The sequence below is a fragment of the Sorex araneus genome, chromosome 10, assembly GCF_027595985.1.
Source record: "Sorex araneus isolate mSorAra2 chromosome 10, mSorAra2.pri, whole genome shotgun sequence".
NCBI lineage: Eukaryota > Metazoa > Chordata > Mammalia > Eulipotyphla > Soricidae > Sorex > Sorex araneus.
The window spans coordinates 43,644,929-43,668,212 of record NC_073311.1 but is presented as its reverse complement, the minus strand read 5'-3'; the positions used below and the strand labels follow the sequence as shown (position 1 = coordinate 43,668,212).

Here is a 23,284-nt window from a genome sequence, read left to right as displayed (position 1 = left end):
TTTATCAACTTCCTGAGCTAATACACCCAGCCCTGAGAGGGAGATGTAAATAATTCCAGAGACTATAAAACCAAGCTCCTGGAAGCTCCCGACATCTTATAGTCTAGTTCTCCCTCTCAGAGAACCTGGCAAGCTACCGAGAGTTACCTGACCTCATGGGAGAGCCTGTCAAGCTCCCCATGGCGTATTCATATGCCAGAACCAGTAACAACGATGGGTCTCATTCCCCTGACCCTGAAAGAGCCTCCAATGCAGCATCGTTGGGAAGGATGAGTAAAGAGAGCTGCTAAAATCTTGGCTAGGATGAATGGAGATGTTACTGAGACCACTCGAGAAAATCAACGATCAGCGGGATGATGATGATGATGATGATGACAGTCTTGTCTGAGATAGGATTAGGATTCCAGCTGTAACGTTCCATCGCTGATCAGCGATGAAAAGTCACAGCCTACTTGGGAAGCACTACGATAGCATTAGTTAATAAGTGTAATTTCTTTTAAAAAAATTTTTGTTGTTTTTTTTTTTTTCTTTTTGGGTCACACCCGGCGATGCACAGGGGTTACTCCTGGCTCATACACTCAGGAATTACTCCTGGCGGAGCTCGGGGGACCATATGGGATGCTGGGAATCGAACCCCAGCTAGTTGGGTGCAAGGCAAACGCCCTACCCGGTGTGCTATTGCTCCAGCTCCTTAAATTTTTTTTTAAATGGGGTATTCGTAACAGTAATATATGTCTATCTTGTTTCCTTTATAATACCTAAAGTTTACTATTCAACATCAAGATCAGTATTTTGGGGGTACGTAAAGGTTTAGGGTAAAACAACTTTCTCTGGTACTTATATTTTTTTTCCTGTGGTACTCTAACTTCATTCTGTGCATTGAGGATAAAAGCTCCATGTACAGTGATTAGTTTCTCACCCAGGAATGTGGATCAAGGATGCATATAGTAATGTATATGTTTATTTAATTACAAATTTCATCACCTTTGAAATAAGCCAAATTTGGCAAAAAATTAATTCAGAAATTGAACAGAGAGAATATTTCACTCTTCCCAGTAACCACTGGTCAGCCAAGCCTATTTTACTGAAATACAAGAGAGGTGTAGGCGATGCTAAACTAGCAGAGTCCAAGTAGCACTAGTAGTGGCTAGTACTGGCCCAGGAAATGGGGCTCAAGCCCCCTCTCTCTGCGTATATATCAGTGAAGGCCAGAAGGACTGGAGAGATTTCCCTAAGGCAAGAGTCCTTTTGTCTCTCATTGGGAAGACCTGGAAGCAGTTGGCCTTTCATTATCTTATTGTCCAAGAGCTCCCCACGTTCCTGTTCCCTATGCTAACGTCAGTGGACTAGCTAGCCCCCGAGGCATTCCTGGGTGAAGAATCACATGCCAGCTGCAGTGACTGACCGATTAGTATTTGGGCTGCCTTTTAAACACAGGTTGCCTGGGGAAATAGAAGAGCGAGAGAAAGAATGCAGCGGTCGAGGCCCTTGCGGAAGGATCACCCCCATATGGGTTCTAATCCCACCACTGCATCCCTTTCCCAAGCTCTGCCAGGTGCACCCCTGCGCGCAGAGCCAGAAGAGTCCTAAGCACCAGCGGGTGTGCAGCCTACAAAAGGAAAAAAAAAAAAAAGAAAATGAAGGAACTCAAAAAAAGAGCATACAGTGTATGCATTTAATACTGGGAAACTGTATCACTGGCACCGCATTGTTCATCGATTGCGCGGGCACAAGTAACGTCTCCATCCCAGCCCTGAGGTTTTTTTGTTTTTGTTTTTTTTTGCTTTTTGGGTCACACCTGGTGATGCACAGGGGTCACTCCTGGCTCTGCACTCAGGAATTACTCCTGGCAGTGCTCAGGGGACCATATGGGATGCTGGGAATCAAACCTGGGTGGGCCGTGTGCAAGGCAAACGCCCTACCCGCTGTGCTATCGCTCCAGCCCCCAGCCCTGAGATTTTAATGGCCTCTCTTTACTCGTCCTTCCGTCCTTCCATCCTTCCCAAAGGCTCTTTGAGGGTCAGGGGAATGAGACCCATCGTTGTTACTGTTTTTGGCATATCAAATACGTCATGGGGAGCTTGCCAGGCTCAAAAAAATAAATCAGCAAAAGCCAATTTGTGATTGCTGTATGACTTCAACTTTAAACGAGGTATTTGCCCTCCCATTATTTAGTTGCTGTTTTATTTTTCATATAGCAGTAAACTGTGATGCTGCTCAGCTCAGGTTTTGAATTTCTGGCTTTTCCTGATGTACGAGGCTAGAAACCCACAGGAAAGACTTGCTGTGGGTTGCTGCTACCTTAAGGTTTCCCTCTGGACTTGACTCTGCTGTCTGTTCCCTCTGGGTTTCTTCACTGATCACCCCTGGTGTGTCTCCGTCCTGTTTTAATACTGAGGAGGCAGATTGTTCACTCTAGCTATTCTCTAAGGCATCACTTGCCTCAGTAGTGCTGGTCGGCGAATGCTTTGTTTCCGGCAGCTGGCTGTTCCCCCACACTCTGACAAGGGTCTCGGATCAGAGAAGGGTTCACACAGGTGGATCACTGTGGTCTCCAGGAGAGTTTACCGTGAATGAACCATAGAAAAGTGAAAAGCAACAACATACTTGGTTTGTAGATTGTTTAGAGTTTATAACATACTGACTATACTGTAAGAGGAAATAGAATTGATTCCAAAATACTGAATTGTATCGGGGGAAAAATGAAAATTATCTATTCCTTTGCCTAATGAAAATGGAATCTACTTCTTTTCTATTGTTTCCATACTGTAACTGAATTACACACACACACACACACACACACACACACACACACACACAGTGGTTGGAATGATAGTACAGCAGGTAAGGTGCTCCCCTAATGGAATCTACTTCTTTTATATTTGTCTCCATACTGTAATTGAATTACACACTACACACCACACACACACACACACACACACACACACACACAGTGGTTGGAATGATAGTACAGCAGGTAAGGTGCTCCCCTAATGGAATCTACTTCTTTCGTATTTGTTTCCGTACTGTAATTGAATTACACACCACACCACACCACACCACACCACACCACACCACACCACACCACACCACACCACACCACACACACACACACACGTTGGAAACATAGTCCAGCAGGTAAAGTGCTCCCCCTGCAGGCACAGACCTAGGTTCCATCCCCAGCAACACATGTGGTCTCCTGAGCCCAGCCAGGGGTGACCCCTGAGCATGGAGTGAGGAGTAAGCCCTGAGCACTGCTGGGTAAGGCGCACCCCCAGCCCCCCAGCATCCCGTCAGGTGTGTATCTCAGGCACCTCTGTACAACATGTCTGAGTTTTTCCTTAGCTATAGAGCATCCCGACTTTCCTTCTTTTCCTCGCCCAAACTCACCACTGATTTTTATTCAGAAATTGCTTAAGACCATGTGCTGGTGACATGGAACCTCAGACTCCGGGTGTCCCCTTGTGCTGCTGTCACCATATGGGATGCCATGTCTCCTCAGATGGGTGCCTGTGGGTTTGTAAGGACATTGAATGAGAGACACAGCGCAGCAGTTCCTATGCATTACCGCTCTTGGAAAGTTAGTTTCAAAGTGACTATTCTTGGCGGGATGGGTGTCTGAACACTGTATGATTGAAACCTAATCACGAATGGCTTTGTAAGAGAGTATCAAAGTGATTCCATTTTTTAAAAAAAAATCTTTAAGAAAAATAAGTAAAAATAAAAGTGAATATTCTGTGGTTTCAGTCAGTGCAATCATCTTTATCATTAACCACTAAGAATTTTGTATCCTCGTTCTGACCACGCCCTCCAGACGTGCTTAGGATGAGCCCTGGGGATGCTGGGGAATCATATGTGGAGCCGGAGACTCAGACTGGGCTTGGTGCCACATGCAAGGCAAGTGCCCTAACCCTGGCACTATCTTTTGGCCTTCCAGGAACATCCTTGTGGGAGGGGGTTTTGGGGGCACACTCAGCTCAGGACTTAGCTCTGTGCTCAGGGGTCACTCCTGCTAGTGTGAACCCAGCTGGAGTTGGTTGTGTGCAAGACAAGTGCAGAAGCCCCTGTCCCATCTCTCTGTCCCCTAGAAAGGGGAGAATTTATCACCTTTTTTCTAGCCCATAGTAGCTTTTCAACTTCTGTTCATTCCTGTTCCCTGAGTATGAAGTACTCTCCACCTATCATAGGTACTTTTCTTTATTGTTGACCTAGATAAAGGAAAAACTTTTAAAAAAAAAACAACAACTTAGATCTCACCTTTCCTCACTGAACTCTGACTCGAGTTCATAACCCGAGGGAAAGCCCTAACATGTAAGCAGCATCTTTTGTTATTTTACAAGGGTTAGATTCACTATGAGGGTCCCCCCAGCCCCCATTTTCTAGTCTGAATGAAAGGTTGGCTTTCATGAACACAGTAACAAATAAATACCGATACTGGCAGTCTTGTCAAACTCCCGTTCTTGGTGATACGAGACTGGTGTTTAACTATTAGTGTTGCCATCATAATTTCATTACTGTGGCTTCTTTACACACTTTCTCCAGTGACGCAAATACAGACGTGATTTTTTGGAACATCAGACTTATGGCTGCGCTCTCTCTCTCCTTCATTACTTATGTTGGACAGGCTGCCATTAGCATTTGCCAAAAATAATCCCACAGTTCAGTAGACTTCAGTTTTGAGGTCTCTCCTGTCCTCCTTCGACCACCAGTAGCTTTGTCTCTTGGAGATCAGAAATTAGACACTTCTTTTTGATGTCGAACAAACCAGAGTGTTTTCCTTAACTTCTATGGAAGAATACAGGACTAATAGTGATTCTCTAAGCTCCATCACAGAAGGCCTTGCAGCCGGTCCCTGTGGAATGCACCCTTTGGAAACACATGCCAATTTATTTTTGCATCAAATATTACGAGTGTTAGAGTGGCGATCATAGTAAAGTCTCTCCTGGGATAAGATCTTGTAGGTATGTTTCTTCAACTTTATCCATGTACAAATATTACTGAAAACTCACAGTGTTTTGGTAATGTCTGTATTACACTGCTAGCAGCTTTAGGAAACTAGGTCAGATATGGAACTGACGCATTCGGGTTTTCATTCTTAGACTATAACCAGATCCGTGACACTAATGTTAAAAGAGGGAGATTATCTAACTTCATCCACTTCCTTCCCACCATTCTCCCCTTCCCAGCCACCGCCCCCCGGCCCCCCCACCTCATACTGTTTTTGCTATATTTTAGAAAACTTTTTTAAATTTCAACCTCATTTCTTCTCCTTTCTGTTTTCTCGGCTTTGTAACTTATTTGTATAACCTTTCCAGTGATATCCTGTGGATTATGCTAAAGTATAATAAATAAATCACATAGTTGAGCTTGAAGATCAACCTTCTGCCATTCAAAACTTAGTTAATAAACACTGAGAGATTTTTTTAAAACAGAAGCATAATGTTAAATTTATTCTTTTTACTCTGTATTCTCGTTTCTCCTAAACTCTTCAGTGTTTTGTTTTTTTTGTTTTTATGACACATTTAAGGCCCAATGCAAAGGAGTTAAATGGCATTTAATTGTTAAATTCCCAGGCATGGCATCTAAGTAGTCAGCTTTCTTCTTGACTATTAAAATTATTTTAATTCTCATTATTAAGTACATTTTATTTTAAAATATTTCAAGTGTTAGTTCCAGGTATTATTCTTTAAAAGTGGTGCTGGTTTTAATCTCAGACTTTATTCCAAATACAATTGTTCACATTGGATGCCCCTAAGCTTGTAGCTGCTTTTTTCCCCTTTATTTTAATCCTTCAGACTTAATAAATTTTTATTATCTTCTACCTCCTTTGTCTTCCAAGACTACATATTTTACTTTTCAGAATACTTTTAAGTTTGCCCCATAGAACAAGCCGTATTGCTCTCAGGAGTGTTCTTTTGAAGAGAATTCCATGGTGCCTTCTAATGATTTCAACCATAGAATATTTGGGGTGCCTTTAAGTCTTATTTGTGGGTCAGGGTAGCCATTACACCCAGGGGTGCTCAGGGGTACTCCCAGTTCTGTGCTCCCGGATTCAGTCCCAACAGTGCTCAGGGATCAAACTCCCGTTGGCTGCATGCAGAGCACCTTTCCTCTCTTTCCTCTCTCTCCTGCCACCCATTGAAGTCTTTATAGTTTACATTTTACTCGTTTCTATTTTAAAATTAAGTTATGGTGAGATGTAAATGGCAGTTTTATTTTTGCTCCCTCTGGTGAGTGCGTGTATTCTTTATGTTTGGCACAGTAGAAGGGCCTTTGCTTTCCCAACTCATTATCACCTGCAAGCTGGAGGGAGCTTGGATCTTTTTTCCTTCAAAGTAAGAGATAATGATTGTAGAAGGCATCTTAGCATTTTTCTATAACTTTGGGATTGGGGTCACTGTCACTGTCACTGTCATCCCGTTGCTCATCAATTTGCTCAAGCGGGCACCAGTAACATCTTTCATTGAGAGACTTATTGTTACTGTTTTTGGCATATCCAATATGCACGGGTAGCTTGCCAGGCTCTGCCGTTCGGACTCGATACTCTCGGTCACTTGCCCGGGTCTCTGAGAGGGGTGGAGGAATCGAACACAGGTCCGCCGTGTGAAAGGCGAATGCTCTACCACTGTGCTATTGCTCCAGCCTGGGGGGATTGGGGTAGTGGTGTAAATTTTAAGGATAAATAAGAAGAAAATTTTAAGGATAAATAAGATTTCTCAATTTCAGAAATCAAGATTATAAGTTCTATGACAGACACAGGCCATTAACATTGAAAATTATGCACATTGAGTTAAAAATCCGCTGTGTTCTTCAATTTTTACATATGCTTAAATTGATTTATTTGTGCAGGGACAAAATGTAAAATAATTCCGATTTGGCGGGGGGTGGGGGGGAGGATAGTCGGACAGGTTGTCTTTGTTCTTATGAAATATGTCTGAGGTAAGCTTAGGTCTGTGCATGTAAAGATTTGCGTGGATTTCCGGTTTTCCGTGGTTTTCAGTTTCAATGAACTCCATTCTCCTCTTCCATGCTCGCCCTGGATAGCCCTTCAGGGGCCCTCACGCCTATTCGCCTTTCCTGAGTCTCGGTCTGGCCTGCATCAAGCACTGCATTGCCACCACAGGGTTAAATGTTGAGGTATTGGGGACTGCGAAGGCAGATTTACTAGCCCACCACCCGCTGAGAGTCCCCAGGGGGCCCCAGCCAACTTGCCCCAGCCAAAGGTGCTCAGAAAGGGCTCAGAGATATTGTGCTCGAGCACCAGGGCGCGTCAGCTCTTCAGGTGACGTGGAAGCCCTGAGCTTTTCCCCTGACTCAGTTTACCTTGGATATATGTACCCATACTGACACATGCTGTAAAGAGGTCTGAGAGGGGCTGCTCCATGATGCAACTGCTTACGGCACTGCATCCCCCCTTTCTTATGAACCGGATGGAATTAAGGTTCTCAAGTGTAACGCATCAGATTTGTTGTTGAGGGATGGGTGTGACAAGGCAGGATTGACCACGAGACTTGATTATACATCTTCTCCCTTTTAGATTCTTAACTAAAACAGCAATGTGTGCAGGCCACTCAGTTCTTTCTTTAAATGCAGATTTGTATTTATTTCTGACTTACCCTTTTCTTGCTGTTTGTGAGGTTCTTTTCCTGAATTTTGAGATTCACATATTTTATTTTTTTGTGTGATAATTATCATTAATTGGCATTTGTATTGGTGTGGGAAAGGTATACAATAGAGTTCTTGAGTCAGACCTTGAAACCTCCACTATTTGCTTATGAAGAGAACATTAACATAGCTCTACTTAGGAGTTGAAAACTCTGGAATCTTTATCTGAAAAGACATTCATTCACATTGTGAAGTATTCATTGCGCTATTTTAGCCAAGACTTTTAATCATATGAATTAGCGATTTTTTTTCTCTCTCTCTCTCAGTGGTATAAGAGAGTAAGAATATATATCTGACTTCTTTGCCCTGAAGTTAGTGATGGATAAGCGCAAATGATTTTATTTTGGTTTATTGATATTGACTAGCTATGAGTCCATAAAGTCAGTTAAAATGTGCACCTCAGGCGAAGCGATAGTACAGGGAATATGGTGTTTGTCTTGCATGTGGCTGACCTATGTTCAATCTCTGGCATCACATATGGTCCTCTGGGCACCTCCAGGAATTATTCCTGAGTGTAGAGCCAGGAGTAACCCCAGAGCATAGCTAGGAGTGGCACAAAAACAAAAAGAATCTTTTTAAAATAAAATGTGAACATCAGTAGATTATTCAAGTTCTGTACACATACTAATGGAAAGACCAAATCAAAGCTATTAAAAATGAGGCATTTTTGGGGCCGGAGCGATAGCACAGCGGGTAGGGCGTTTGCCTTGCACGCGGCCGACCCGGGTTCGATCCCCGGCATCCCATATGGTCCCCCAAGCACCGCCAGGAGTAATTCCTCAGTGCAAAGCCAGGAGTAACTCCTGAGCATTGCTGGGTGTGACCCAAAAAGCAAAAAAAAAAAAAAAAAAAATGAGGCATTTAAAGAGTTTACATTAGGTGACATGTAGACATTAAAAGGAGATATTTTAATGATGGAATTTTTTTCCTGCATACTTTACCTAGGGTGTTCCAGTGATGGCAATAAGAAACAAAATGATACTGGAAGGACTGGACCCAGATCTTCTTGAGTAAGTAATTCTTCTGCTATAAGGAATTATTGCCCCAATGTTGAGTTTATCAGTTATAAAAAAACAATTTGGGGTCAGAGAGTTAGTACAGTGGGTGGGCACTGCCTTGCGCTCATCTGACTTTATGTTCAGTTCCTTACTTCATATACTGTCCCTCAAGCACAGAGCCACGCGTCACCCCTGAGCACCACCACATGTGGCCCCAAAACAAAAAATTTTCAAGCTTTATATTTTTCCCTATAAGGTATTTTATGACTGGAGAAATTACCTATATTATGTCTATTATACTATATAAAAAAATAAAGATGGGGAAAAATGTATTGTTATTCAGTTGCACGTTCTAGAAGCAGTTTCCACAGGTGAGTTATCTATCTAGAGCGCCCACAGAGATGGAATTTGATGATAGCTTTGTTGTGTGTCAGTAAAGTAATCACAAGAAACCACATCTCTGATGTGATTTCTTTTCACAGAGATGTGGTTTCTTTTCTTCTCTTTCCTTTTTTCCTTCTTCTTTCCTCCTTTCTTTCTTTCCTCCTTTCTTTCTTTCTTTCTTTCTTTCTTTCTTTCTTTCTTTCTTTCTTTCTCTTTTTCTATGCTGCCTTTTTTTTTATTTCTTTTCTCAAGTTACCCACCAGTTTTTTGATTTAAGACCTTAACGTATAAAAAATTTATACTATCATGTTCTAAGCTGAGCCAGATGGAGCAATAAATAGGGTAAGAAGTGAAACTAGATATCAGTTTGAGTTCTGTATAAATTTTCTTTTTTTTTTTTTTTGAGAATTGCTGAAAAATTGTTCCTTAGAAATTTGACAAGAATGTGTTCCACCCAAGCCAGCCTAGCTACATAGCTCATCCTGGATAAGAATGTATCTTGATGAATTGTTCCGAACCAGTCTGTTTTGCAAGTATCTAGATACTTGTAAAGAGTCTTCCCAGTGTGGGGTCTTAGTCCAACTTTGATGCATTGAGCCCCGTTCTCCAGGCATCCGTGCTGTACCAACAGTGCGCTTTGGAATTTTTCTTAGCACTCAGCCCTTCAAGAAAATGTGTGTTTTTGAGAGGTGACACACCATGAAATAGTCTTTCAGTCCTATTTTATCTTGCAAACTAGGAAAGTTGAGAATTTCTGTCTTAAACCTACAAGAATCAGTTTCCAACTTATATCTACTTTTAGCACACAGCTAAAGTAGCCAATAGTTTCGGTCCAACATGGACTGATTCATTTGAACTGAAGCGGCTCCAGGACATTTGGTGTTTGTTTTGGAAATTGTTTCTGACACATGCTTTAAAAGCAGATAGATTGTGACATATATTTTAATGTGACTTGAGCATATGGGCCCGATACATTTTGGTATTCATTGAAATGTGTGTTATAAATATATGTAACATCAGCCATGACCTCGTGTTTTTTGGCTTCTGGAAATACACAATAGACCTGCCGTGATGGAGCTAAAATGACCTTTTCAGGGGCTGGAGCAATAGCACAGCGGGTAGGGCGTTTGCCTTGCACGCGGCCTTCCCGGGTTCGATTCCCAGCATCCCATATGGTCCCCCGAGCACCTCCAGGGGTAATTCCTGAGTGCAGAGCCAGGAGCAACCCCTGTGCATCACAGGGTGTGACCCAAAAAGCAAAAAAAAAAAAAAAAAAATGACCTTTTCAGTGCTGTCCCTCCCCCCAGAGAAAGTGGGATAAATAGAAAAACTAACGTCCCTAGAAGCATCAGCATATGCTGCACATCTAGTCCCATGCCTCCTTACTGTCTTTATTTCAGCCCATGTGCATACTGAACCTTCGCCTCGGCTAACTCCCTGCACCAGCGACAGGAAAGCCATTCTTGGTTCCCCGATGCCCTACCCCCTTCTCTTGCCTGTCAGCTTCTGATTTTCATATTTGAGTGTGTATGTACACACGTTTCCTAAGGCACCTTATTTAGAGGAGCGAGAGGTGGGAGTCAGGAGAGAGGAGAGGAGCTGCGTGTCTCTCCAGGCTTGGCTGTGCAGGTTTCACAGTGGGGCTTTTCCCCAGCGGCCCCTACGTTGTGGGCATCTACTAGCCTTTGTCAAGGGGAAGAGCCTTGGATTCCTGATGGTCTTTTCCATATTCCTCTCACGACTTTAGTTTGTCTTGAAGTGTCTCATTTACTGAGGGGTCCACCTTTTCTTTTCTGGGTGGTGCCTCAGTTTCTTCAAGTCCAAAGAGCTCGGTATTTGCAACTCAAAAGGGTCTGGCTTCTGGGCATCTTCGAGGCAGATGGAATGGATTCTTTCTTCCAATCATATATTTTTATATATCTGGAAAGGGAAAAACTCATGACTAGGGGCCCCCTCTGGCTACACTGCCTGCCACCATTATCCCTCCTAGATTTTCCCTTCCTCAGTCATTAAGGGTCTCGAGTTTTTTAATTTTTTTTTTTTTTGGCTTTTTTTGGGTCACACCCAGCGATGCTCAGGGGTTACTCCTGGCTTTGCAGTCAGGAATTACTCCTGGCGTGCTTGGGGGACCATATGGGATGCCGGGGATTGAACCCAGGTCGGCCGCGTGTAAGGCAAACGCCCTACCCACAGTGCTATCACTCCGGCCCCAAGGGTCTCGAGTTTTTAATCTCTCCCAGCTGGCCACACTTCTCCACGTCCACTAGCTTAGTTCAAGTCCTCACATCTCTCACTGGAGCAATCCTAACAATTCCCGCTTGGTTTCCCTCTTCTCTTTCTGTCTGACTGGAAAGCCTGAGTAGACCTATTTGTGCTTCGTTCTCACTTCAACTCTGTGGTTCCCCACTGCTTTCAGCATGTCCTGCAACATCTCAGAGTGACACATTCAGAGCTTTCTCATCACGCCCAGATTCTCCCTCTCCTCCCGCACCTCGCGTCCCTCTGGTCCACATGCCTAGGTCCCGTGGCTCTAGCCAACCGCCCGCAGTTCTCCCGATGCATCATCTTCCCATTCCCTCTTGGTGTCTCTGAATGATGCCTTTGCTGTCCGTGGAACTCCCTCCCCTTTCTCGGAGGGGCTGATTTCTTACTCAAGACTCCCCTTAGGTATTTCCAACCTTAAAAAAAAGTCTCCGGATGACTAAGAGTGGGAGAACCCCCCACGCTCCCAAAGCTTTCTGATTATGTCCCACTTAGCAAGAGGGAGGTTATGTCACTGTCTGTAAATGTTGAGGAAACATTCCAAATTTCAGATAACAATTCCAGTAACAGTGAACATTGTCTGACAGAAAAGCTGCTCCTTCCCCACAGTCTAGAGCCTGGATTCTGACTCATTACCTCATGCACACACACAAGGCATTGGCCCCAAGGTATACCAGTTGGAATCGAGGTCTAGCAACCTGACAACTTCTCAGTACTAGTAAAACATCTCTGGCACTTGTAACGGTATATGCCAGGTGGAATTAACAGAGTTTCCAGTGCAGGAATTCAGATCCTATTGGAACGGCCCTGAGGTGGCAAAAAAGACTGCGATCCTGAAGAAGAAAATGTGCTACCCGAGGAAACATTTATATTTTTTATTTAGAATATTAGATACCTAGGAAGACTCAGCCAAGTGCTGAGAGCAGAAATACTGTTCTGCTCTCAACGAAGTAAAGAAGCACTCTTAAAGCTTTAAGTGGTAAGACAAGACTGATAGCTATGAGAAAACATAGTTAGATCTCCACACTAAATACAGAAGAAATTTGAGGTTGATGAAGAAATTCAGATCTTATGATGATAAACATTGTTATTTAATTAGCTTATGTATCTAGATATTTGGAAGCTAAAACTAAAACTAGAGGACTGGAGCGATAGCACAGCGGGTAGGGCATTTGCCTTGCACGAGGCCGACCCAGGTTCGATTCCCAGCATCTCATATGGTCCCCCAAGCACCGCCAGGAGTAATTCCTGAGTGCATGAGCCAGGAGTAACTCCCGAGCATCGCCAGGTGTGACCCAAAAAGCAAAAAACAAAACAAAACAAACTAAAACTAGAGTTTTGAACGCAAACTGCTTCTATATGGGAGGCGAGCCTAGCCGTCCTTCTGAGAGTGACTATCGTTGAATTTTAGGGCATCTGTAAAACTGAAGGAGATGACTGGTAATTACCAAATAAATGCTTCTTAACGTTGAACTTTTTTAAAATCAGAGGTTCTGAAAATTTTAACAATTCTTGGTCTTATTTGTCTTGTAAAAATTAGCTGACAATGTCACTAAAATAAAATTTGTATAAAGGGCCTCTTTATTACTATCCTATACTCAGAAGAAATTGGGGAGGGAGTGGCAGGCCCTCCTTCCTGGTGCTCAGCGCCCTGGGCCCTGGGATTCTAGGTCCATCTGGTCATAAGTTGAAGACTCAGGACGTGTCGCTGCTTGAGCTGTGTGGCTCCTGAGATTGCCCAGGCCACAGTCAGCAGTGTTCAGGGCACCATATGATACCAGGAATCAGAGCGTGTATCATACATATAAGGCCACATACAAGGCCTGTGCCTTAACCCCTATTACTACCTCTTTGGTCCCTACAAAGAATTGTTTAGGGAAAAATAAAATGGAAGATTCACGGTTAATACGAAGTTCTTCATTCACAAATCTAGAGCAAGTCAACTGTGTCTTAGAATTTCTGTCCATCAGCACTTAGATCTTACTATTTAAAAAAAAAAAAGCTTTTCTCTTAGACTCTGGACTTGCCCTGCAAGAAATTCATGTACAGACTCAGGCTCAGACTTCAGAGATGTGGGCTTGCTCGAGTTCAGGTCCTGCTACTTTCTAGTTCTATGACCCCGTACTCGCAGCCTGATCTCTCCGTACATCAGCTTCCTGATCCGCACACTGGGAGGAAAGAAAGTTTTCATAAAGTTGTTCAGATAAAGAGAATGTCGTGAGCATTTAGCACAGCTCTGGACGCGTAATAAATGTTCAATAAATGTTGGTCATGGTTTAGAAATATTTTAATGGAGGAATATGCAGTAAGCTTTTTAACAATTGGATTTGCTAGGCTTTGGGATCATAACTCGTTTATGATCCTGTAGTTGTCTAAAATACTGTTCTGCTCTCAACAAAGTCATTTTTAACATGCACAGGGTAGTTATCCCTTTTGAATGATATTGTTTTCTTAGATGAAAAGCTGTACTTCAAACTCTGTCGAAAAGAACAGACCTTCTGAAAATGAAATTTGACTGTTCACACATCTGAGTGGCAGTTTGAAGCATATTGATTTGGCTAAGGGGAGGTTGTAGTTGCGTCCAAGTCACCGTGCAGACAGAACCAGCCCAACTGGCGTTGGTCCTGGAGATATCTACTCAGACGTTTATACCCTCCTTCGCAGGCCAGAAATGACCACTCTCCTGGCTGCCAGCAATAAAAGTAGCTATCTCAGCATATCTATCACAGTCAGGAGGGGATTTATTATTGGTATTAACTAGAAAAATACTGGAGAACTTGGTTGATTTATGTTCAAGAAATGTCCACCTGATTTTCTTGCCCACTGAGGGAATTCCTCGTCTGCCAACGATCTTTATCTACTTCCTGCTACACAACAATGCAGTGAAGTAATGGTTTGGTTTTGGCTGGTTGAGCATAAAATAGACCTCAATTCCCCAACTGGACAATTCCAAGAACAGGTTTTTATTGATTCGTTACTTGCCGAACTGGATTCCCACTCTGTGCGATTGCCAGTCCTCAACCACTCTTCCCCAGGAGAGAGTTGGTTCAAGAGAGGCCACATAACTTAGAAAGTGCAGATTAGGGGGAAAGAGGCAGAAAGGAAGCAGGTCCAAAACAAAATTGTCATTGGCCCACTGTTTAAGAGTTCTTGATCAGCAGAATGAGAGAGGTCGTAAGACTGACAAGGCAGCGGTTATAATTAAAGGTATTTTTACCTGTTGTTAAAAGCAGCCGTTGACACTTGTCATCTGTTCATGGCTTACAAGCACGAAATGGATGGGGACAGTCAAGAACCCCAAGACCAGCAGCTAAGTCTATCTTACCTAGGGATGGTGTTACCGTTTACTCTTTGTGCTATTGGGCGCTCATTCATTTCCCTGCCAGCAGGAGTCTACTTCCTACAAAGGACAGGATCTGTTTTGACGGGCATTCAGAGAAGAGGCCCGTGTGAATGTTGTGTGGGTGACTGTCTTGCTGAAATCAGCCTCACCAGCCATGACATGTCAGCATAGATTTCGTCATGCACTTCACACACCAGCATCATTTTAAGCATCTCAGTTCAGGACTCTTGTAAAGTTTTTGCCTGTAGGCCGTTGCCTTTAGACAGTGCCACGTGATGTCTTAACTTTATGTATTTTTTCGTTGATAATGGAAAAATGATTTGAATAATAGCTACCATATTCTCTTCCCACCACCTCCCACTCAGCAGTAATTTTCCTAACACTGTCTCTGGCTCTTACTTTAAATTGTTTTAAGTTGAAAGGAAATTTAAAAATCAAAAAGGTTTTTACTAGTTATCTGCATAAATGTTTCGTCAAAGAACATCCACATGTATTTTTGTGTTCTTAAAGTGGCTAAGAATTAAAACAGAAATATGACTCTCTCTTTAACGAAGAGGCATTAAACCAAAGATACTTGTGTTTCAGGACTTTCCATGTTCGGGATTGCAGAAACCGACTCAAACTTGCTTAAACAAAAAGGAATGTTACTCAGGGTCGGAGAGATAGTACCGCAGTTACGGAGCTTGCCTTGCATTTGGCCTGGCCTGGCTTTGGTCCCCAACAACCATGTACGGTCTCCCAGCCCCCCCCAGATGTGATCCCTGAACACTTCCAGGTGTGACCGGAGGAAGAGAGAGACAGAAACAGAGACACAGAGAAACACTTGAACGGTTAATAACGATCACAACGATCAGTTGAGGGAGAGCATTTCTGATAAAATGCCAGGTTTCTGTTTCTGCAAGGACTCTGAATACCTACCCTGTATACCTACCCTACATGACCTCATCTGACTCTGTGGTTTTGTGAAGTGTTTCTTTTTTTTTTCTTTTTCTTTCTTTTTTTTTTTTTCAATTGGCTTTTTGGGCCACACCTGGCCATGCTCATGAGTTATTCCTGGTCTGCACTCAGGAATTACTCCTGACGGTGCTCGGGGAGACCATCTGAGGTGCCGGGGATCAAACCTGGGTCAGCGGTGTGCCAGGCAAACGGACACCCTCCCGTTGTCTTATCGCTCCAGCCCCATGAAGTGTCTCTTTCCTTCTTTCTTTCCTTCCCTTCTTCTGTGTTTCTGGGCCACACCCAGCAGTGCTCGGGGATTATTCCTGTTCCTGACTCTGTGCTCAGGGATTACTCCCGGTGATGCTCGGGGACAGATGCAGTGTTGTGGGTCAGACTGGGGGCCAGCGGCAGGCAAGGAAAGCACCTTATTCCCTGTACTGTCTCCTCAGCCCGAAGCTCCTGTTTTCTTTATATCTAGAGAGAACGAGGGGCTGGAGCAGTGGTACAACGGGTAGGGCATTTGCCTTGCACGCCGCCGACCCGGGTTCGATTCTTAGGATCCCATATGGTCCTCTGAGCACCGCCAGGGGTGATTCCTGAGTGCAGAGCCAGGAATAACCCCTGTGCATTGCCAGGTATGACCCATAAAGCAAAGAGAGAGAGAGAGAGAGAGAGAGAGAGAGAGAGAGAGAGAGAGAGAACTAGTGCATGTTTTTACTTTTGTTCTCACAGAACTTTTAATTCAGTTACCTTAAAAAAAAAAATCAGGACTATTACTACCAAGTATCATGGAGAATACAAAGAAATTAGAATCCTGTGCATTGTTGGTTGAGATATACAACATTATAACTGCTGTGGAAAATAGTTTGGCAATTCATTAAATTAACAACAACAATAACATAGAATTGCCATAAAATTCATCATTTACACTTCTGGGTAGGATAAATCCCCCGAGAAGTGACAGGCAAGACTGAAGTAGATCATCACTATTTTGGTTGGTGGCAGCATCCACACCTGGCAAACGACTAGTTAAGTGGGTAAGTCCTTGTAGCTTATACTTGCAGTGGAACAGGCAGCCTGCGAAGGAAGGGAATCCAATACTCTGTGCTGTAGCATGGATGAGCCTTGAAGACATCCTGATAAATAAGACAGTCCCTAAAAAGCATTTTGTACTCCACTTCCAGGAGGTCCAGGGAGTAGTGGATTCATACTGGGAGCAAAGTTACTGTTGCCAAGAGCTGAGGGCAGAGGGAACTGGGGGACTGGTGTTTGGTGGGGACAGAGTTTCATTCTGGCAGAATAAAGAAGATTCTGGAGATGGATGGTGGTCACATAGGCTGCTCAGCACGACAGAGCTGTACATTTCACAGTGGTGACAGAGGTCAGTTTTGTTACAGGTATTCTACCACCACAACAAAAAAGCAGATAGAATACACTTCTATATCTACACTCTTTTTTTTTTATTTTATTTTTATAAAGTGTTCACAATAATTGTTACGTTCAATATTCCATCATCAATCCCATCACCATTATGCCTTCCCACCACCATATTTCAAATTTTTCCACCAGGACCCCAAAGTCTACCCCCAAATCAGGATCTAAGTAATTTATTTTGTATTGCTTGTTATGAATATTCCGCTAAAAATGATCCAAAAAGATTTCCTTAGAGCAAAGTGTATGAAGATTGTTGTATCTCACCCTGGAGCCTTGTATTAGAGATTACTAACGTGTTGTTAAAGATTGAACCTTGTGTGCTAAGGCTTCTTTGTTGCCTTCTATTTTACACCCTATCAAACATGGTGTACTACTCTGGTATAGCTGTGGGATGGATACAGCCCTGCGCTCCAGGAATTCTAAAATTTTAAATAGGGTGTCTGTATTTACACTTTTGCCTCTGGTGTATATTACTCTCTATACCAGAGAATAATGACCCGGTAAGGATATGTAGAAATTGGGACCCTCATACATTGTATGCAAAATGGGGTGCCCTTTGTGGTAAGCAATTGGCACGTCCTCAAAAACTCTAAAGATGAAGTTAGCCTGAAAGTAGCAGCTGCCCAGTTGAGTATGTTGTATATGAGAAGGTGGGAACCATATGTTCATACAAAAACTTACACACAAGCGTTTACAGTAGCATTATTCTATGGGAGCCCCCAAACAGGGGCACCCTGTGTGTTCCCGGGCTGGTGAGATGATGACCAGAGGATCTCCACGCACAGGACAGTGTTTGCTGCATAGAGGAATGAATGAAGAGTCAGCCAGTGTTCTGGCATAGATGGGCCTTGGAAATATTTATACTGAGCGAAAGGAGCTAGACGCAAACAAGGGCTCAAATATTCTGTGATTGCGCTGAAATAAAATGGGGAAATCCACAAGCACAAAAAGATAGGTCAGTGGTTGCCAGGGCCCGGGTGATAGGAGATGGAGCTAGGAAATGAGCTGCTAAAGCGCTGGTTTTACTTGGGTGTGAAAAGGTTGAAGACTGCCGTGCTGATGGGCACAGGGTGGTTTGTTCACCCCTTATTATGTTGGTTGGTCTGTTGGATTTTTGCTTTTTGGGGGCATGGGGGGCGTGGGGCAGTCTTGGGGTGGTAATGAGAATGTCCTGAAATTAGTGGTAACGCTTTAAGACCTCTGGAGCATACCAATAACCACTCATTTGTATTCTTTAGAAGTGTTGAGTGTATGGGGCCAGAGGGATAGTGCATCAGGTAGGGCATTGGCCTTACATGCGTTGGACCTGGGTTCGATCCCCAGCACCCCATTATGCTCCTCTGAGCAACACCAGAAATATTCCCTGGGCACAGATCTGGAGCTGCTGGGCATGGCCCCCAAACAAAAATAAATAATAAGGTAGAAGTGTGTTATGGCAGGTGAATTTTTTCCGGACTTTCAAAGAACTTCCTAAGAATTCCAGGCTTTGTCCTAATTCCAGTGAAAGCTTAGACTTCTTGTAACTTCTGACCCTTCCCCTATTACAGCTCCTGCCAGATGTTCTCATTCCCTCCGATATCCCTCGCACTTCAGCTCCCAAGTGACATTGAGTTCCCAGTTGCGGCATGCTGCACCGTAGTACTCAGGCCCCACCTTCCCTGTGTGGTGTCCCGGGTTTGAGCCGGGGCCCCTGAAGCATGAGAGGCCTGTCTCTAATGCTGTCCCATCCCCAGCCTCACCATCCCTTCATTTGATTGTCATTCCTACCCACTTACTCCCCACTTTTCTGTTTGTGGCAAACCCTTGCCGTGGCCCCAACCCCCCTTCACAGGTATCTCTACCTCTCTGGCCGGCCCTTGCAAAGGTTCCTTTTCCCCCTAACATGGTCAGATTCTTTGGTGTCCATCCAAACAGCAATCAGTTTGCCTTTCCACCTCACCCACTGATGGAACAGCGTCTCAGGGAGGAGCCTGTTTGCTGTTCATCTGTGGATCGCCAGCACGGTGGAGGTTTCCCTGCAAGTAGGGGTTCTTGATAGTGGCGAGAATTTTACAATTAGTGATGACTGATCCAAAACCATAATGATGAATACTTTCGTACACTTTGCGTCCGTTGATGCTTTACATTTAATAATGCCTTTTGATCATCATAGGATTCAGTTGAGGTCAGCAGTTCAGTAGCTACCTCAGCGTTCAAGGAAGCACTGGGAATGGGATTTGTATCCCCGAGTCTGTGCTCTTAACCGCTGTGTTAGACATTTCATCAAAACATAGTTGCATGCGTTCAGTTAATTTTGTAAAATTTCTGTGCCTTTAAGCCTGTGCTGCTGGTAAGCCCTTGAGTAGCATTTATTTCAGGGAAGTTGTGTGCATTGTTTTATTTGTTTGGGTTGCCATAGATACTAATATAATTTTGACGTGCGAGTCAAGTAATTCCCACTGGTGATATTTCCCTATTAACAAAGTGAGGACAGAAAGAAATCAGCTATATGGCAAAAGGAAATGTGCCGGATAAGCCATGCCCTCCCCTTCCGGAGTTCTTGCTTCTATGGAGAGTGATGAAGACCATGGGCCCGTCAAATGCAGTGGAAATGCTGTGGGGAAAAAAATGCTATGAACAGCTTCAAATTGTCAAATGTGACGTTCACCTCATCGGCACGGCCCAAAGTTGTATATAGCAGAGCAAGTGTACAACTGTGTGACAGCCGGGGAGTAGTGCCAGCAGTTTCTCTCTGCCTTTCAGCAGACCAGATATTATATTAAAAATCTAGGCCAGAGCACAAACTGGAAACTCGGCCTCAATTTTCAGTAACGAAAATTTAATGCCAGACTATAAGGTTTTTTGAATTTTAGGAATTAACTTGTTGCAAACGAGAGTTTTATCTGTTGGTCCCCTAAATCTTGAATAAGAATAGAATGTTTGGGGCTGGAGCGATAGCACAGCGGGTAGGGCGTTTGCCTTGCACGCGGCCGACCCGGGTTCGAATCCCAGCATCCCATATGGTCCCCTGAGCACCGCCAGGGATAATTCCTGAGTGCAGAGCCAGGAGTAACCCCTGTGCATTGCTGGGTGTGACCCAAAAAGCAAAAAAAAAAAAAAAAAAGAATAGAATGTTTGAGGCTAGAGTGATAATAAAGAGGACAAAGTGCTTGCCTTGCATGTAGCTGACCCAGGTTCTATCCCTGACAACCTGTGTGGTCCCGTAGGCCCCTGTGATGCCTGAGTGCAGCACCACTGGGTGTGGCCCCTGAAACAAAACCAAAAAGGGGTCTTTAATGAGCCTAAGGGAAAAATATGTTTCATGACTTTTATTAGGCTGTAGCAGGCCAAGACTTTGCTCGAAAGGGCGGGAGCATGCCCCAGGCATGTGCAAGCCCCAGGCTGCATCCCCAGCAACTGGACACTAACAGGTCCTGGACACTAACAGGAATAACCGCCAGGCATCAAGCTGGGCATAGCCACCAGCACAAAACAAAATGACAAACAATGAACAGATGCACCAGAACACCACAGATATCACAGCTATATATTTTTTTCTCTTCGTTTTCCCCCAAATAGACTTGTTTTATTTACTTTCTTGGTAAGAATGAGTAGAGCTCAGTGAGAGTGTAGCCACATTGATGAAATGATTCTCTAACCCCGGCGAGCCTATCTCGTTGACAGTTTTAATGGCACCGTTAAAATTTCATTTTGGTTTATTATAGCACATCCACACAAGGCTAGAGCTTAACCATTCAGAGCTAAGGAATCTCAGAGACACTATTTTTATACCAGTCAGACATTTTATATTCATTCTCTGGAAAGAAAAACATGTAAGTGAAAAACATCCCACGAACGTCAAAACCTCCTGTGGCCGGACACACTCCTTCCCTCCCAAGCTTCCATATTGCCTCTGTTTCTTAGGGTCGCTCTTGAGTTCCTCTCATGCTTAAACTTCCCCTGCCACTTTCCCGAACAGGAAGCTGTTCCCTTCCCTTCCAGTTCCTGGTTTTCCTTTCTCTGGCCCTCACTCGGGTACTGCGAGGCTCTAGGGCTTGAACCCCAGTCACTCCGGTCACACCAGAGATGCCGCATCTCTGCCTCAAGTGTGGAGACTCCGTGATGGTGAGAAGTAGAAAGCTCTGAAGTGGCATGTTCTGGAAGGCGAGAGAAGACAGAGCCATGCCTTCCACAGGAGTCACATGGCCAGGGCGTGTGGAAGGCGGGAGTCCAAGGCTGCATACCTGCATGCTTCCTAGCCATGTTAGTCCATAATTAGTGCTTTTTTTTTCTTTTTTTTCAGCTGGAAAGACCCTCATTTGTTTTCACTTTCTCTTTCAGGACTCCAGATGCCCCGGTGCCTCACGAAGAAGGTGAAAAACCCACAGAAGACAGTTCAGAGAGTGAATCTTCCTTTAGTGACTAAACTTAATTTTGATAAGAAGTACACATATGGCGGTAGTCTTATAAGAAAGCGAGCCTGAGTTGGAACGTCCAGTCACAAGGACACGAAACGAACATCTTCCCACCACCGGGCGTCCTCTGCTAGGAGAAATAAAATGTTTATAACCTCCTAGTCTGTCTTATTGCTACCCAACGCAGTAAGCTTCAGAGACGGAGATGAGACTGTAATACTCAGGGATACAGTGAACATCCCAAGTGAAGTCAGTAGGAACCCGGAGGAAGAGCTCCGAGGCGTAAACACACCTGCCTTGCGAGCACCAGGTCTCAAGTTCGAATCCCCGGAGTACTTCATGTGCTCGGCACAGTCCTGACTGCTCTGCTCTCTCGGGTCCCTGGCACCAGGAGTGACTCACAGCTCTACCCGGGTGTGCAATCAGCTGCTCCCGGAGGGTGTTTCTCTGCGCGCCCATCCTTCGCCCCACCTCTGCCCGGACCCGGTGCGCAACGTGTCCGGGCACGTTGGGGAAAAAGCTGTTCCCCAGTATCTGGCGCGAAACACTACAGGGAAGAGAGGTGAGCACCTGGTGGGCACCAAAGCTGTAGCGTGTGTGCCACCACTAAGCATCTCACAGCATCGAGCACAGATCCAGGAGTCCAGGGGCCCAAGACACTAGAGGAGGGAAAGCACTTGCCTTGCATGCTGTCGCCCTAATCTATCATGCATTAATCCCAGCACCATATACGGTCCCTTGGGTGTGGCCCCCAAACCTAGCAGTGCCCCCCGCCCCCAGCTCTCAAATGTAAAGGAGCCCAGACCTTGGCAAGCTCCACAGCCAAAGTGTAAAACACACACCCTGCTGTGTGTTCCTGCAACTGCTGCAGCCTGGCCCATGCGTAAACCCCAAAGCACTGCAGTAGCAGCAAAGCACAGGGGGTGGGGGGGGGGGAACGGGGAGTGGAAATAGTTAAACAGAATTTCAGTGAAAATGTGAGTGTTTAAGAACACTCAATACCAACTATTCCATTTTTGTGCATTTTTAGCATGAAAGTATGTAATTCGTATCATAAGAATTAAATTTGTTGGAACATTGTATGCCTGAAACTCAATCATAAATAATTTTGTAATTCATGGTGATTCAATTAAAAAGAGAAAAAAGAATTAAATTTAGAGCAGGAAATGCTGAATTTTAAATTGTTGGTAACAAAACCTTACGTTACGGATAGAGTGTGTTTTGGTAGCAATGTTTAAGGCGTCTCAACTCTGCCGTTAGGTTGTCTGTGATCAAGGTCAAGTATTAGAGAAATGGAAGGCAACTATAATGTGACGACAGTGAGCACAGCATCACTAACACATTGTATAAACATTGCACAAGTGTCCCTCATGAATAACTGCACGGAAATACTCGTGCTTAGCAGTGCTCACATGAGAGAAGCTGAAGGCAGAGCCCGAGGGAATTAATTGGGTGCGGATGAATCTGCTTTTGAGGTGAAGATCCAGGAAGTGGGAATGAGAAGGTAGGAAGAGCCCAGGGGAGAGGGGGCAGTTTGGAGGTGTCTCAGTGAGACACCAAAAGAGCTGTGACTGTCACCGAGCCCATCCCTCACTGGTCATCTCCAAGACCACTCTGGAGTCTGTGAGGTCAAGCAGCTCCTCCGGCACTGGGACAGGACTCAGGACAGAATGAAGTCGCTTGGGACTTGGCTAGCCGCTAAGCTGATGGCAGAGAGAGGCACGGGGCTGTGATGTCGAGCAGATCAGGCACTTGCCTTGGTTCACCTCCTCTCCGGTGTTGTCGATGTCCCATTCACACGATGATGCTGGTGCTGCAATTTGTGTTTCTTCCCATCTGGTGACTTTATTCGTCGTACTCTGTCA

The 23,284-nt window shown here is 44.4% G+C and overlaps 1 protein-coding gene across 2 annotated transcripts in view; it reads left to right on the top strand.

Moving 5' to 3' along the window:
• Positions 1-22,501, top strand: part of WASHC3 (WASH complex subunit 3) — a 49,384-nt gene extending 26,883 nt beyond the window's left edge. For both annotated transcript variants that reach the window (XM_055118236.1, XM_004602855.2), the window contains exons 6-7: positions 8,611-8,675; positions 21,346-22,501. In XM_055118236.1, coding sequence (XP_054974211.1) covers positions 8,611-8,675; positions 21,346-21,430 — 150 coding nt within the window. In that variant the 3' untranslated portion in view covers positions 21,431-22,501. The remainder of the gene's footprint in view (positions 1-8,610; positions 8,676-21,345) is intronic.
• Positions 22,502-23,284: the final 783 nt, after the last annotated feature.